The sequence below is a fragment of the Diabrotica virgifera genome, chromosome 3 (assembly GCF_917563875.1).
Source record: "Diabrotica virgifera virgifera chromosome 3, PGI_DIABVI_V3a".
Lineage (NCBI taxonomy): Eukaryota > Metazoa > Arthropoda > Insecta > Coleoptera > Chrysomelidae > Diabrotica > Diabrotica virgifera.
The window spans coordinates 181,457,192-181,473,020 of NC_065445.1; the positions used below are offsets into that span (position 1 = coordinate 181,457,192).

The window sequence follows — 15,829 nt, forward strand, 5'->3', positions numbered from 1 at the left end:
CAAGGATTGAAATAAATTACAAAACGAACATACAAATGGATTTACCCAATCTGGCCAAACTGGTATCTATAATCTGAATGTTTTCTTAATTTAAGTATATGAATAAAATGTTTTTGTTTACAAATAACATAATCTCAAAAAATAATACACTATTTCTAAAAAATAACTTAACAAACCTTCTAATAGCATCATATAATTATTTTAATAACCCGACGTTTACAATCTGACAAAATTCTGGACTAAATTGTCTATTTGTTATATTTATTTATTCTTTATACTACACGTTATTTTAAAACAAGACGTTAAATAGGTCCCGTTAAAATGAACATGTTATGTTACCAGATAACGTTTTTGAGAAACGTTATTTGTCATACATCACATCAATTTGTAGAATTTAACGTAAATGCAGGATAACGTACACGTTATTTATAACGTGTTTGATACATCACAGGGGTGATTATGTCATTTAGGTATAGGAACTATAACGTAACAAATGATAAGAATTTCTTAAAGACTTCAAAACGTAAAAAATATACAGGGTATTCTATTTGAAATAAGAAAGTTCATTAGATTTCCAGAAAAACGGAAGATCCGACAGAAATGTAATTACCACTAAAATATCGGCCGTATTAGAAAACCCTTACCCAGCTAAATTCATAAAAATCGTGCAAGCCATTTTGGAGATAATTGTGGGTTTCCATACATAAAACTCACTCTGTATATAATACGTATAATAATAAATTTATCTTTTTCTATCATATTTGCAAAATCTATTGTATAGTACGTATTACTTTTATTTAATTAATTAAAAGTTATTTAAAAATCTAAAATATATAATAATTACACAAACATTTTGAGACACAACAACATGGGTATCGCCAGGTCACGTGATTCTGCTCAAGCGAACGGACTCGCTGCGATAGAGGACGCAAATAGCTATCGGTATGCGCTGTTTCTCACATTGCTGCTTCCCTATAGCGCTTTTCATTACATGCATTCGTAATTTGTTTGATCACCTGGGCCTCGATTTTTGACCCTTCACTTCGTTATCGAACGTATGCGCTACGTATACTAAACAGATACGAAGCGAATACGTTCGATAACGAAGCGAAGGGTCAAAAATCGAGACCCTGGCAGTTTCACCAAAAAAAACTGCCAGGGTCTCGATTTTTGACCCTTCACTTCGTTATCGAACGTATGCGCTACGTATACTAAACAGATACGAAGCGAATACGTTCGATAACGAAGCGAAGGGTCAAAAATCGAGACCCTGGCAGTTTCACCAAAAAAAACCTCTTTTTAGAATATTTATTTTTAATATTAAAACATACCCTCTCAAAATAACAATTGCACCTCCAGTCCGGAAAGATAGTACAGAGATATGCATCTACAGTTGTATATTTAATACTGGTTAATATAGTCCTGTCGTCAGGGGGGGTACAACGGCCTCCTTAATTCAGATGGACTTACCCAACTTATTTTTATGTATTTTGACCCGTAGAACACGAATTTTTTGGGTAACAGTTGATCCGGATGTCGATAAGATTGTTATAAACAAAGAACTTGAGGAATTACATAACAGCGATTTTTCGCAAAACAAAACATTTTTTTGTATTTTTTGGGTGATTTTCAGCAAAAAATGGTCCTACAAGTTTTTTCGTAGGATGCATAGTTTTCGAGATAAACGCGGTTAAACTTTCAAAAAATCGAAAAAGTGCAATTTTTGAACCCGAATAACTTTTGATTAAAATATAAAATAGCAATTCTGCTTACTGCATTTGAATGTTCAAGTCAAATTCTATCGGATTTGATTATTTGAATTGCTAAAAATTAAGTTTTTATTTGTTAAACAAAGCCATAAACACATAGTGTTTCCTGCTCCCAATGCATGCGTTTTAATGTACGTAATCTATGTAGAAATTGTGTATATGCGCGCCTACTCATTCGATTTCAAATGGGAAATGCATTGAAAACATCATTCAATCACTATGTGTTTATAGCTTTGTTTAACAATAAAAAAATTAATTTTTAGCAATGAAAGTAATCAAAACCGATAGAATTTGACTTGAACTTTCAAATGCGGTAAGCAGAATTGTTATTTTATTTTTCAATCAAAAGTTATTCGGGTTCAAAAATTGCAATTTTTCGATTTTTTGAAAGTTCAACCGCGTTTATGTCAAAAACTATGCATGCTACGAAAAAACTTGTAAAAACTTTTTTTCCTTAAAATGACCCAAAAAATACAAAACAATGTTTTGTTTTGCGAAAAATCGCTGTTATGTGATTCCTCAAGTTCTTCGTTTATAACAATCTTATCGACATCCAGATCGACTGTTACCCAAAAAATTCGTGTTCTACGGGTCAAAATACATAAAAAAAAACTTGGGTAAGTCCATCTGAATTAAGGAGGCCGTTGTACCCCCACTGGAGACAGGACTAATAGTAAGTACAGATTCAGATGCAATCTTCTGAAGCTCAGATGCACCCCCTGACAATTGCAGAGTTAAAATCTCTCGCAAATCCCCTGGCCTGTTTATTTTCTTTATACATATTTGAATATTTAAATTTACTTTCATAATAAATCAATGATTTTTTTTTGTAATAACAATTTTTACCCTTATTTAACTTTGTTCACCAGCCAGCTTTGTTTAACTCCAGCCAGACCGGCATTTTTGTATTAGGCTATCATGGACGAGTTTATTAAAAAATTTTCAGATTGCCTAAAATACCTACTCAAAAATGTCTGACAGCTCTCATGCTATATAGTATACATATATAAAAATAGAGGTTATACGTGTTAATGACTTCCTCTTCTTGCTTACGGTCTAGTAGGGGTGTATTCTAGTTGTGACTATGGATAAAACTAGATGCTAGATTCTAGATGCTGGTCAGTAGGTGTTAACAACGGCTGTGTCCTCAAGAAGTTGGCCTAACAAAGATAGAAAATAAGACTGTCAGTAGAGATTAACGCAGTCGCGAGAAACGCGAGTCCAGCAGATTATAAAAAACATTCATTGGGCAGCGATTTGTCTTCTTCTTACATTTATATGTACCTACCAACAAGCTAATCTAGAGTATTCACTGCTCCCTTATTGGAATTATAATCTCAAATAATTTGGGGCTTTTTTCATTTGATGAAAGTGATGCATGATGCATTGATTCATGATGCAGAGTACTCATAAGAACAACATTTTTATTTTTTTGAGAAATATTGTCAACAACAGTGGTATCTTGCATGAAACAAAACAAAAAGACGAACTATGAACTTCTTTATCCGCGATATTTGCTGGACGCTCCGGTTTATTTTTCTTATAGTCCCCGACATTGTACTTTTTTAGAAGAAATTGTCCTAAATTTTATGATGTAAAAAAGTTATCAGAAGTAATATTGTGGCCTTCCAAATCTACTACTCAAGTCACACACCACACGCATTCTATTCCCTGATTTCGTTGTTTGTGTATAGATCTGTAATTATAGAGCATAAAGCCCAAAATTGTGTGCCACATTTCGCTGGCTCGCTTGGAATGTACTTGAAGGGATAGATGCCTCTAAAGGCAACTAGTTGCTCATCAACGGTAACATTTTCATCAGAGGTAAAAAATGTTGGTACATTTTGTACCCATTTTTCTCGTAAATACCTCAAGGGACGTTGTTGATCGAAATATACTACGACCCGTTTCTTCATTCCACAAACTTTAAGTTGATTCACCATGGGACTTAAAAACTCGAGCTAAAAATGAAAGACCAACGTATCCTTGGAAACTAATTTTATCCACGTATTTCCAGTTGGTTCCAAAGCCACGCTGTCTTTCCATGTTGGTCATATTTATAATTTGGTTTGCAACTATGTTTGCAACATCGCGATGGTCCAGCTATACTACTATTTCTTTACAAGTTCTAGCTTGCAGAAAACTGTTTTTATTTATAGATCTACCCGACTGACAAACACTGTTAGAAAATATAGAACACTACTAACTAAACATACATACACAATTACACAGGTAATTTTTAACGGTTTAAATACGCGGGTCATATTGACCCGAACGTACCCTAGGTAACAATTTAATTTTTATCAAAAAATCAGGCAGTTGATTGTTTATCTCATATGCAATTGAAAGACCTAATATTAGGTAATAAAGTCACGAAACATCAAATCGTTACGCCGCGTAATAATTTGTAAAATAAGAAATAAATTTTTTTTTTGGTCAAATAGACCCGAACGGGACAGCTGGGTTAATAGATTAATTTATAATTACATATTACGGAACATTAAAAAAACTTAAATTCAGTATTTAAAACGTAAGTACATATATTTAAGGTAAAAATATATACCAGAGCTTTGACGAACTAATATTTTTTAATCAATTTTTAATAAATTTTAACATTTGTTTATTTTGTAATACATTTTGCATCATAAAGTGAATACATTACACTCCGGGGCTTAACATACGATTTTAGAAGGCCTCCATCTTGTTCATAATAAATGTCAAAATATCTTATTAGGTATGTCAAAAAATAATCAAAAATTTTCTTGTTTCCGTGTCCTGTAGGTATCTTCGAAGATAATCACCACGACAGATAATGAATAGTCTCCAGATTTGAACTTATTTTACAACGTGTAAAAGAAAAAATTTTGAAATACAAGTAGAGAAAAAACAAAAATCTGAAGAGAACCAATTACCAGAGAACGGCAGTTCTCGCCAGTGGCGCACACCTACACCCCATACACGCGACACTATATATACCTACACGAAATTTTCGATTTTCTAAATATGACTGAATTGAAAATTGGGCCAACTTCCATCTTAAAGTTCAGGAAAAGACTCACCCATTCATATGTCAACCATCCATTTTGGTCCAAGGGTGTGGATTTTACGGGCCTTCCTATTTAGGGTCTGTTTTTCGTTCTCGTCCCCAAAACTCCCAAAAACTTCAAAAATTTAACTCCTACCTTTGCGGATTCTAATAGTACTGATAATTACCTTTCCAACGCATGTGCAATTTTGAAAATCGGTTATACCGTTCAAAAGTTACCGAGCTCAGAAATATGAGTCAATTTTTATTTAAAAAAGGGAAAATGTTTGTGGATATGTACATATGTATGTATGTATTATTTATGTATGTATGTGTGTGGAAAAGTTAAACCGATCTGAATTTTTTTTCTGTTTGAAGAGGGGGTGAGGGCCGATTCAGAACCGGTGTAGTTTGTGAGTTAGCTATAGGACTTGGTAGGTACAAAACGGCATATTTTTGACGGTATATAATATCTTCGGTTCAAGAAGAGACAGGAAAACAGTAAATACACCAAATCAATAGCGTTGAGTTAAGCTTTCAAATGGTGTTTAAGATTAGTCTGGGCTGATTATCGGAGAATAGGCCATTTTTGGGAAAAATTATTTACCAGCAATTTTATTTCTGGAATCGAATCTTATTATTGTATGTATTAATAATATAGGTATGCAAAGTCCGCAGATAGTGTGCTACTTTTTTTATAAACAAAATGGCGCCCGAAAATCGTGTTTTTTTCAATTTTTTCTCTACAACTCCAAAGATTTTAACTTTACACCAAAAACATTCAAATAAAAATTCACCGCAATTAAATTCTTCATAGAGACGTGTTTTTTCCGATTTACTTTCCCCGGAAAAAGCGGGTTTTTCCAACAAAATCTTTAATTTTCAACTAAACTTTTAGATGAGTAATTATTAATCAATAATTAAATAACTTGGTAATGTAAAAGCCCTTTTCATATAGATTATAATTACAGAAGCCAATGGAAATTTAATGGACAGTTTAGTAACAATTGAATTGTTAATTAAAAATTTACGGTCGCTATAATAACGACAATAATTATGATGTATAAGAATAACTATGATTTTTTCATAAAAAGATATCATACCTATCTAATGTACCTTACGGAATTAAAATTTGGACTATTTAAGCGGCCTCGGGAATATTTTAAAATTATAAAGAATTTTTTGGCTTATAAACAAATAGAATATCTCGGGAAATATTAAACTAAATTAAATTGTAAAAACGGTATTCGAAAAACCGCGGCAGGGCGCTTCTTTTAAAAGAAAAAAGTTTAATTATGATGAGTAGTTCCTGAGATAAAACCGGTCAAATTTGACCGGAATTTACGGCAAAGATATAAACAATAGGATCATAATTTTTAAACCATCACCTTTTTATTTTTGTCCTCTTTCTCCACACCAAATTTCATATTCTTAAAGTACTTATAACATATATTATAATAATAAAAACTATTGATAATACGTGTGAAAATTGCCAAAAATAGCAAAATTCCAATCAAAAATTAGGTTGGAGAAAATGTAACCCTTAAAGTTCAAAATCGGTATACGTTAAAAAAATGCGTTTTCTCGGCTTCCCGTGGAGCAATTTCCTTCATTCTTTTTTTATTTTTTATTCCCTAATAACTCGAGTAGAGCCATCGAACTATCGCATTATTAAATGTTAAACTTGCTTTTGTTTTGTTATAATAATTAATTTATTTATTATAACACAAAATTTTAATTTGTTTAAATAAAAATTGTTTAAATAATTATACAGCTTTCAAATGAGAATATTTATGTTTTTAACTTTAAAAGGTACACTTGTAGTAAGTTTATTTAAAAAAAAGCCTACAACTGGAAAGAATATGTAGTTTTCTGTTCTTATAAATAAATTAATCTATTATAACAAAACAAAAGAAAGTTTGACATTTAATAATGCGTTTGTTCGATGGCTCTACTCGAGTTATTAGGGAATAAAAAAAGAATGAAAGAAATTGCTTCATGGGAAGCCGAGAAAATGCATTTTTTTAACGTATACCGATTTTGAACTTTGAGGGTTACATTTTCTCCAACCTAATTTTTGATTGGAATTTTGCTATTTTTGGCAATTTTCACACGTATTATGGATAGTTTTTATTATAATAATATATGTTATGAGCATTTTAAAGATATAAAAGTTGGTGGGGAAAAAGAGGACAAAAATAAAAAGGTGATGGTTTGAAAATTATGATCCTATTGTTTATATCTTTGCCGTAAATTCCGGTCAACTTTGACCGGTTGTATCTCAGAAACCACTCATCATAATTATACGTTTTTTCTTTTAAAAGAAGCGTCCTACCGCTTTTTTTCGAATACCGTTTTCATAATCTCATTTAGTTTAATATTTCCCGAGATATTCTATTTGTTTATAAGCCAAAAAATTGTTTATAATTTTAAAATAATCCTGAGGCCGTTTAAATACTCCAATTTCAATTATGTAAAGTAGATTATATAGGTATAGTGTCGTGTTATGAAAAAATCATAGTTATTCTTATGCACCATAATTATTGTCGATACTATAGCGACCGTAAATTTTTAATTAACAATTCAATTGTTGCTAAACTGTTCATTCAATTTCCATCGGCTTCTGAAATTGTAATCTATATGAAAAGGGCTTTTATATTACCAAGTTATTTAATTATTTATTAACAATTACTTATCTAAAATTTTAGTTGAATATTAAAGATTTTGTTGGAAAAATCCGCTTTTTCCGGGGAAAGTTTTCTTCGAAGTGAATCGAAAAAAACACGTCTCTATGCAGAATTTAATTGTGGTGAATTTTTATTTGAGTGTTTTTGGTGTAGAGTTAAAATCTTTGGAGTTATAGAGCAAAAATTGAAAAAAACACGATTTTCGGGCGCCATTTTGTTTATAAAAAAAAGTAGCACACTCTCTGCGGACTTTGCATACCTATATTATTAATACATACAATATTAAGATTCGATTCCAGCAATAAAATTGCTGGTAAATAACTTTTCCTTGTATTTTGCTAATTAGCCCAGAGTAGATGTCAGGATCAGACATACACACGGCTCAGTATAGCCGAAAAACTGAAAAACTAAACTTTGAAAATTTTGGTTTTTCGACAATCACTCAAAATTTCAACCTACGAATTACGCCAATAACTGAGCGTTTGTAGAAGGACTTTAGACGAACCTAACGGTGTTTACCTTATATGCGGGAAAATTCGAATTTTTAAGTTATAGGCTTCATAAATATGATCAAATCTATTTTTATGGGAAAAACGGTTTTTCAAGCTCAATAATTCTTGTCAATACGTTTCAAACTCATGTTTAGTGAACAAAATCGGTTAAGCCGTTTAGAAGTTATTAAGCTACAAAAGTATACTCCAATTAACGATTATTCCCTAAATGGTTTATGTAGTTTTAGTGGTTACGACGCCAATTTGATCTGGCAACGGGCAATCCGAGTTCATTTACCGGCCATCCCAATATTTTTTTCAATTTATTTCGAATCGAAAAAAATCTAGTGTACATTCGATGCACACTAGATCATTTGGCAGATAATGCGACAAAGGCGATCATTTCTAAAGCTTAACGAGTACTTCAGAAACATTGCATTCAACTTTATATATTTAATTTATAAATAACTTTGAAAAACTCCTGATACCAGAATCAAAAACCGCTAAACGCCGTAAAAATGAGTGGCGCATACAATATTCCAGCTACAAAAGATCTGACATGAATATTACGTGGCGCGAAAAGAGTTTCAAAATTCAAACTGTATCAAAATTACTCTTTTGTGGCGCGTTTTACTTCAAATTTAGCAAATATTATGGAAAAATCTTTTAAAATAAAACTAAAATTTTATTTTGCATCAAAATAAAAATACATTTTAACGCCACGTAATATTCATATCAGATCTTTTGTAGCTGGAATATTGTATGCGAAACTCATTTTTACGGCGTTTAGCGGTTTTTTATTCTTGTAACTTGTAAACTGGAGATTAAAAACCAAATTCTAGTATAAGTATTTAAATTTTAAAACATTGGAATTAATTTATCAATCGAAGATCAAAGCAGAAGTAAAGTGGCAAGTAACAAAATTAAGCAGAAGGGAGGTATGTCGTAAAAACAAGGATCGCAAGGAGAGCACAAGGAGTAAAAAATCAGAAACACATCACAATAGAGAATCTAAAAAATAGGTACAAGATAAAAAGGAAACGTGAAAATAATATCAAAAGAAAAGATACAATTAATAAATTAGAAAAGTAAGTCTTTAGATACAATATCCTAACACCAGAGATTAATTTGATAAATACGGACAGCTAAAAAGAGATAGACCAGGGCGCATCTGTAAAAATATTAGTACATTTGGACGTTGACAGGTGACTCAAATTTTTTTGCGGAAATTGCTTGAAAATAACTCAAATAATAATAATTGAGTTATTCTTCCTCTCAAAAAGGTCCGGAACATTGTTTAAATAATAAAAATGTCAGAAAATGAAGGAAAAATTCGATTTTTTTCTACGTTTTTTGATTATAACTTTAAAAGTATTCATTTTCAACAAAAGTTACACTGACATAAAAGTTGCGTAAATAAATTATCTACAATATAGAATTGGTTAAAAATTTAAAAAATAGTCACCCTTGTTGCAAAATAGCAATAATTGCGAAAAAACCATACAAAAGCAAGTATTCGCATTTTACGTTTCTCAACCATTTAAGCTACTCTTAGGACCTTCATATTTCACCCAGAAAAACTTTATGACACAGTAAAACAACACTGTAAATTTCATCAATAAAGATCGGTTTAATAGATTTTGCAAAATAAATTTTTCAATCCAACTTTCGCAAAAAAAAATCATTTTTTCAAAATGTTACAGGACTGAAAATAAAGCAGATAGCAAGTTAAATTTTTTTGCTTATAGAAGTGTACTGTGCCTTTCATTTGCAATTTGCCAAACTAAAATCGATTAACTACCACGGAATCAGGAATTTTTTAAATAAACATTAATTATTGGTGCTACGCGCAGGACAGCGGATGGTTTGCTCTAATTGGGCATTCCAGTGACCTTTGATATTGATTGATACATTTTAATTTTTATTACATTTTGATATAAATAAATAAATTTGTTTATTGCAAAATAAAAACACATACTCTATCCTTTGAAATAACACTTTTTTAGCAAAAACTTTCTTTGTTCATATATTTTAACTTAGAGAGGAAAAGTTTATTATTTTTAAACATATGCAATTGTTTACATAATATTTCACAAACAATAATAAAATTAGTTTGATTTTTGTGGAATTAAAATATTAAAATACAACAAAATATAGAGTAAGAAAATGTTATATTAGATAAAGATTGGAAGAAATTTTAGTGGAAATCAACTTGTGTGAATGCAACACAGCTGTACTGCGCGTAGCACCAAAAATTAATGTTTATTTAAAAAATTTTCAAAAATATTTTATTTATTATAGAGTTTTAGTCATAGGGTTTTATTTATTAGTCACAAATAATTTTGTTAAGTACTAAAATTATGATTTTATAGGTTATTGTCACTGGACAGTCTCCTGCAAGTCTCTTTTAATTGTTAAACAATTTACTTATTGTAATCATTATTACAGATTGTAAATAAATGGGATGTTAAGAAAAAAAAAATTTAAAAAATTTCCTGACGCCGTGGTAATTAATCGATTTTAATTTTGCGTATTGCAAATGAAAGGTACAGTACACTTCTATAAGCAAAAAAAAATTCAACTTGCTATCTGCTTTATTTTTAGTCCTGCAATATTTAAAAAAAAATGAATTTTTTTTTGCGAAAGCTGGATTGCAAAATTTATTTTGCAAAATCTATCAAACCGATCTTAATGAAATTTACAGTGTTGTTTTACTATATCATAAAGTTTTTCTGGGTTAAACATAAAGGTTCCAGGTGTAGCATAAATGGTTGAAAAACGTAAAAGGCGAATACTTGTTTTTGTATGGTTTTTTTCGCAATTATTGCTATTTTGCAACAAGGGCGACCATTTTTTAAATTCTTGACCAATTCTGTATTGTAGGAAATTTAATTACGCAAATTTTATGTCAGTACAACTTTTCTCAGAAATGAACAGTTTTAAAGTTATAATCAAAAAACCAATAAAAAAATCGAATTTTTCCTTCATATTTTGACATTTTGATTATATAGGGCCTGAGCTTAAGCTTCCATGCCTTATTTCCAGTTCAATTTGATGCTTAAGTATAGGCTTAAACCAAATAACTTTAAGCTCGCACGGGAGTTGGTTTAAACCTTTGATTTGTTTTCTGTTTGTTGAGGATATTTATATAGATTAATAATTCTAGAGTTATTTTGAGAACGAACTGTTGCGTTATAACGTTATTATTAGATTTATTAACGATTATTAAAATAAAATTCTTATTCCATTTGGAAGGTGTAGGCACATAAAAATTATTTATTTCTACAATGCTTGGATATATATATCCTGTGCTTGGTATATTTATTTTACAAAAGTAAACTTACATTTTTTTTCAATTTGACATTTTAAGGAATATATCCAATAAACAAAATTACAAAGACGGATGTTCTATTGCTTATTAGTCTAGTAAAATAAAATTTCACTACATGTAAAACAAAATGTAAATTCGTACAGGTTGAAACAAATTTTATATCAAAGTTTAGGTGGGTACAAAAGATATTTTCAAGAAAGTATCTAAATCACACAAGGGGATCATTCTTTAAATAATTAAAAAGGGGTCATTTTTGCAAAAAAATTACTTTTTTAACTGCTGATGTCACTCAATTACTAATGAAGGTCTATAGGATTATTTTCTGCAAAGTTGAAGGGTTAATCTTTCACATATAACTTACTAAATTAAATTTGACCCCCTATTTATTTAACTAATTATACATGAAACTTTAAAAACAAATTTGCAAAAAATTATTTTTAGCGTTTTAAATAAGCATTATAAAATATCTTATTTTACAGTAGAAGTTGCACTATGTTATCAGTATTAATCTAAAAAAAATTAGTCCAAAATATTGAATTTGTTTATTAAATGTTACTCTATTTTCAATTGCAAAAACGCGGTTGTTGCCAAAGAAATATTCACCTGTATTAAATCTTATTAGTTTTATTTTTATGTATACTTTCGATAAATGTATTGATAAATTCAAATTTCAATTAAACTTCCCCCTAAAATGACATTTGAAAATTATTCAAATTTGTTTATAATTTGTTTTTTTTAATAACGTCGCGGGGATTAAATATTTTGAAATGCCGTTTCGATAATTGGATTTCTGGGAATTTTTCACTAATTAACAAATTTTTTTGTCTTTTTTTCCTCTTCTTTTTTTTTCTTGGAATTGTATTACTACGGGCCCTTTTAGGGTTAAGTTTCATTAAGAATGTCGAATCTCTAAGTTATAGATTTTAGACCTAAAAATATTAAGATTGGTCTAAAATCACTTAAATAAAATGTGGCTGGTTACTGGGTGTTTAATTTAAAAATTAAAAATTATTTTTACCAAGTACTTTCAAACTATTTGACGCATCCTTATCATACTTGTCAGAAAGTGTGGGTACTATACAGTCTACTAAATTGTGACAAATAAAAGTTTCTAGCTACTACCAGAGGCGTACGACAGGGGATAGTTAATGGTTGACCCTTTCCAAATTCTACGCCACTGAGGGAATTACTATTTAAGCGAAATTTTTCGATTCTCCAATACTTTATATGTAAATAATATACTCTTTACTGGTAACGATTAAGTCATTAGTTTTCGAGATATTGGACGTTAAAAATGAAACGGCATAGTTATTTTGATTCATTCATTCATTCATTTTAAACTTCCAATATCTCTCAAACTGATGACTTTATCGATACCAATAAAGTTATTTACATACAAAGTATTGGAGAATCGAAAAATTTCGTTAAATCACTCAGTGGCGTAGAATTTAGGAAGGGTCAATCATTCACTATCCCCTGTCGTACGCCTCTGGCACTAGCTAGAAAAGTTTATTAATCACAATTTAGTAGGTTGTATAATAGCCACACTTTCTGCCAAGTATGATAAGGATACGTTAAATAGTTTTAAAGTACTTGGTAACAATAATTTTTAAATTTTTAAATAAAACACCCCGTAACTCAGTAAGTAGCCACATGTTATTTAAGACATTTTAGTTAAATCTTAATATTTTTAGGTCTACAATCTAGATCTCATAGACTCGACATTCTTAATAAAATTTAACCCTAAAAGGGCCCGTAGTAATATAACTTCAAGGAAAAAAAGAAGAAGAAAAAACGACAAAAAAATTGTGTTAATTAGTAAAAAATTCCCAGGAACCCAATTATCGAAACGGCATTTTAAAATACTTAATCCCCGCGACGTTATTAAAAAAAAACAAATTATAATTTACATCAAAATTTACATTTTGACTTTTTTTTATTTTATTAGGCTATATGTAAAATAACAATTAACCATATAACCAGTGAAAATATAGACAATATACTAACAACACAGTACCATGTACACAAAGTGAAGTAAAAATGAATGAAGCAGATACAGATGACAAGATAAAATTAAATGTCAACACTGTAGTGGTTTTTACCTCAGAACAGTTAATTTTGGCATTTTGACGTATTCAGAAGTATCAAACCAATTAACTTGACAATTGAGGACCAGTTTAGTTAAGGAAATGATGGAAATACGGCACCCAGCTTAAGCTTCTCCTTAACTTTTGACACAGGAGCTAAGCAAAAGCTTAAGTAGCTGTTGAAATACCGGCCCTCAAACAATGTTCCGGACCATTTTGAGTGGGAGGATAACTCAAATATTAATATTTGAGTTATTTCCAAGCAATTTCTGCAAAAAAAATTGAGTCACCTCTCAACGTCCATCTCAAAACAGATGCGCCCTGGACTAAGATAGAATGGTAATATTCTAACCGAATATACGGCAAAGTTAGAGAAAAGAAGACATTATGACTAAATAAAAATACACATTTTTGTTTGTGCATTTATAAGTGTGGTGGTAATAAAAATTACCTAGATAGATCTCTCTGTATTTCTTCAAGACTCTTGTCTTTCGTCTCGATCACGTAAAACTTTGAAAATATTGTGGCTATAATACAGACTATGGCACTGAAAAGAAAATAGCCCTGCATGCCGATCATTCTCACAATGTGCATGTAGTATTTGGTCAATAAAAAGGCACAAACAAAAATAGTGAAGCCTTCCACAGAACTAATAACTGTCTTTACTCTGGTTGGAAATACTTCTCCAACTATCATCCAGGGTTGTGGTCCAAGACCTAGACTGTAACCGATAATAAATACGATAAGGCATAACAGAGGTAAATACCTAAAAGCTGGGGCGAATCTTACAAATCCATCGAAATAACTATCGATAGCTAGAACTATTTGTGACAACGCTGTTAATATTCCTGAGATAATTAGTAAAGGTTTTTTGCCAAATTTAGTGCTTACAAAAGGCGTTATAAAACTCGCCATCAGTTGAATCGTTCCCAGTAGTATAACAGATAACTCTGGAGATAGTTGTATATTGCTTTTCTCGAATAGTGTTTGTCCGTAAAAAGATATTGCAACAATGCCACAAAATTGCTGCAAAATAAGTAATACCGTACACATAATAAACGCTTTTTTTAAAGATCTAGAAGTTAATATATCTCGTAATGTCCCTTGTTTTTCTTCATTATATCCATTTTTAATTTCCGCAAATGTTTCGTCAATATCGTCGTAACTACCTCTTAAGCGTTCTAGAACGGCCCTGGCTTGAAACTCCCTGTTTCTGATTATATAAAATTGTGGACCTTCCTCTCCCAAAATCGCAAAAAATACCAAATAAATTGCAGCCAGAGCAGCTTGTACTAAACTGAACGTTTTCATGGAAACGAAGGGTCCCAACAGGTTAGGAAATAGAGCACCAAAACACCCAGCACAACCAATTAAAGGTCCTATTACATTTCTATGGTTTTTGTGGCTGATTTCGCTAATATATACAGGCAAAAGAGAAAGAGTTCCTATAGTAAAACCCATAAGAAACCTAGCTATATAATATAGGTACACCGATGATGCATACGCAAGAATTATGTTGCTTAGCAGATACGGCATACCAGCTATCAATAAAGTACATTTTCTTCCTGTTTTATCTGCTAAATATCCAAAAATGAAGACACTGAATATGGCACTTATATTTATAATGGATGATATCCAACTCTCTTCTTCCATGCCCACCCTTCTTCCAATGGGACTTGTGTCAAAATTTGATAATTTGGGAAGCACCACAGTTGACCATGACAGGGTTGTCATACATATGAAGCAGAAAAACGTTGCTAAAAATAAAAATACATATCATTTTTATATTAAAAGGAAGTTACATGATTGAATATAAATTATGGATGAAAATAATATCAAATAAGTAGTTTATAGAAAAATTGTTATGATTATAAAACGTTCACTCATATACACCAACAAAAGTGACATTCATGTTATTATCATCCCAAAAAGTTATAATCATGGAATATAATTAAAAAAATAAAAGTAATTTTAAAATTATACAATAAAAAAATAGACAAAAATGCATTACTTTGAAACCTTAACTGAGCAGTTCAGTCTTAATCCCATATTAGACCAGGGTAGAAAAATAAAAACGGGAAAAAAATCAATACAGGTATTTGAAGGTGCTAAATCGTAGGGAGGATATAGTTAGTTAAAAATACATACAGAGGTACTCGTAAATCGACCTCATTTTTTTATAAAAAAAATGCCAACATCAGAAAATATTGTTTTTTGCCACTAGAATTTTTAGTATCATATTTACAGCAAAAGTTGTGTCATGAAAGTTGTGTGTTACAAAAAAACGATTAATTTGAATGTTTACAAGTTAAAATCCATACAAAATTAACCGAGATAATTGCAAAAAACCACGTTTTTTGCACTATTTTGGAAATGTTAATAACTTTTAGCAAATAGGCCGTAAGGAACTTATTATACCTTGATCATGAGGCAATTAAG

The 15,829-nt window shown here is 30.6% G+C and overlaps 1 protein-coding gene across 1 annotated transcript; it reads right to left on the reverse strand.

Moving 5' to 3' along the window:
* Positions 1-13,297: 13,297 nt before the first annotated feature.
* Positions 13,298-15,141, reverse strand: LOC126881427 (facilitated trehalose transporter Tret1-like). The gene has a single exon (XM_050645700.1). The coding sequence runs from the start codon at positions 15,122-15,124 to the stop codon at positions 13,838-13,840; it is 1,287 nt and encodes a 428-aa protein (XP_050501657.1). The 5' UTR covers positions 15,125-15,141; the 3' UTR covers positions 13,298-13,837.
* Positions 15,142-15,829: the final 688 nt, after the last annotated feature.

Coding starts and splice junctions, on each gene's coding strand:
- LOC126881427 (XM_050645700.1), bottom strand. CDS start 15,124: ATGACAACCCTGTCATGGTCAACTGTGGTGCTTCCCAAATTATCAAAT.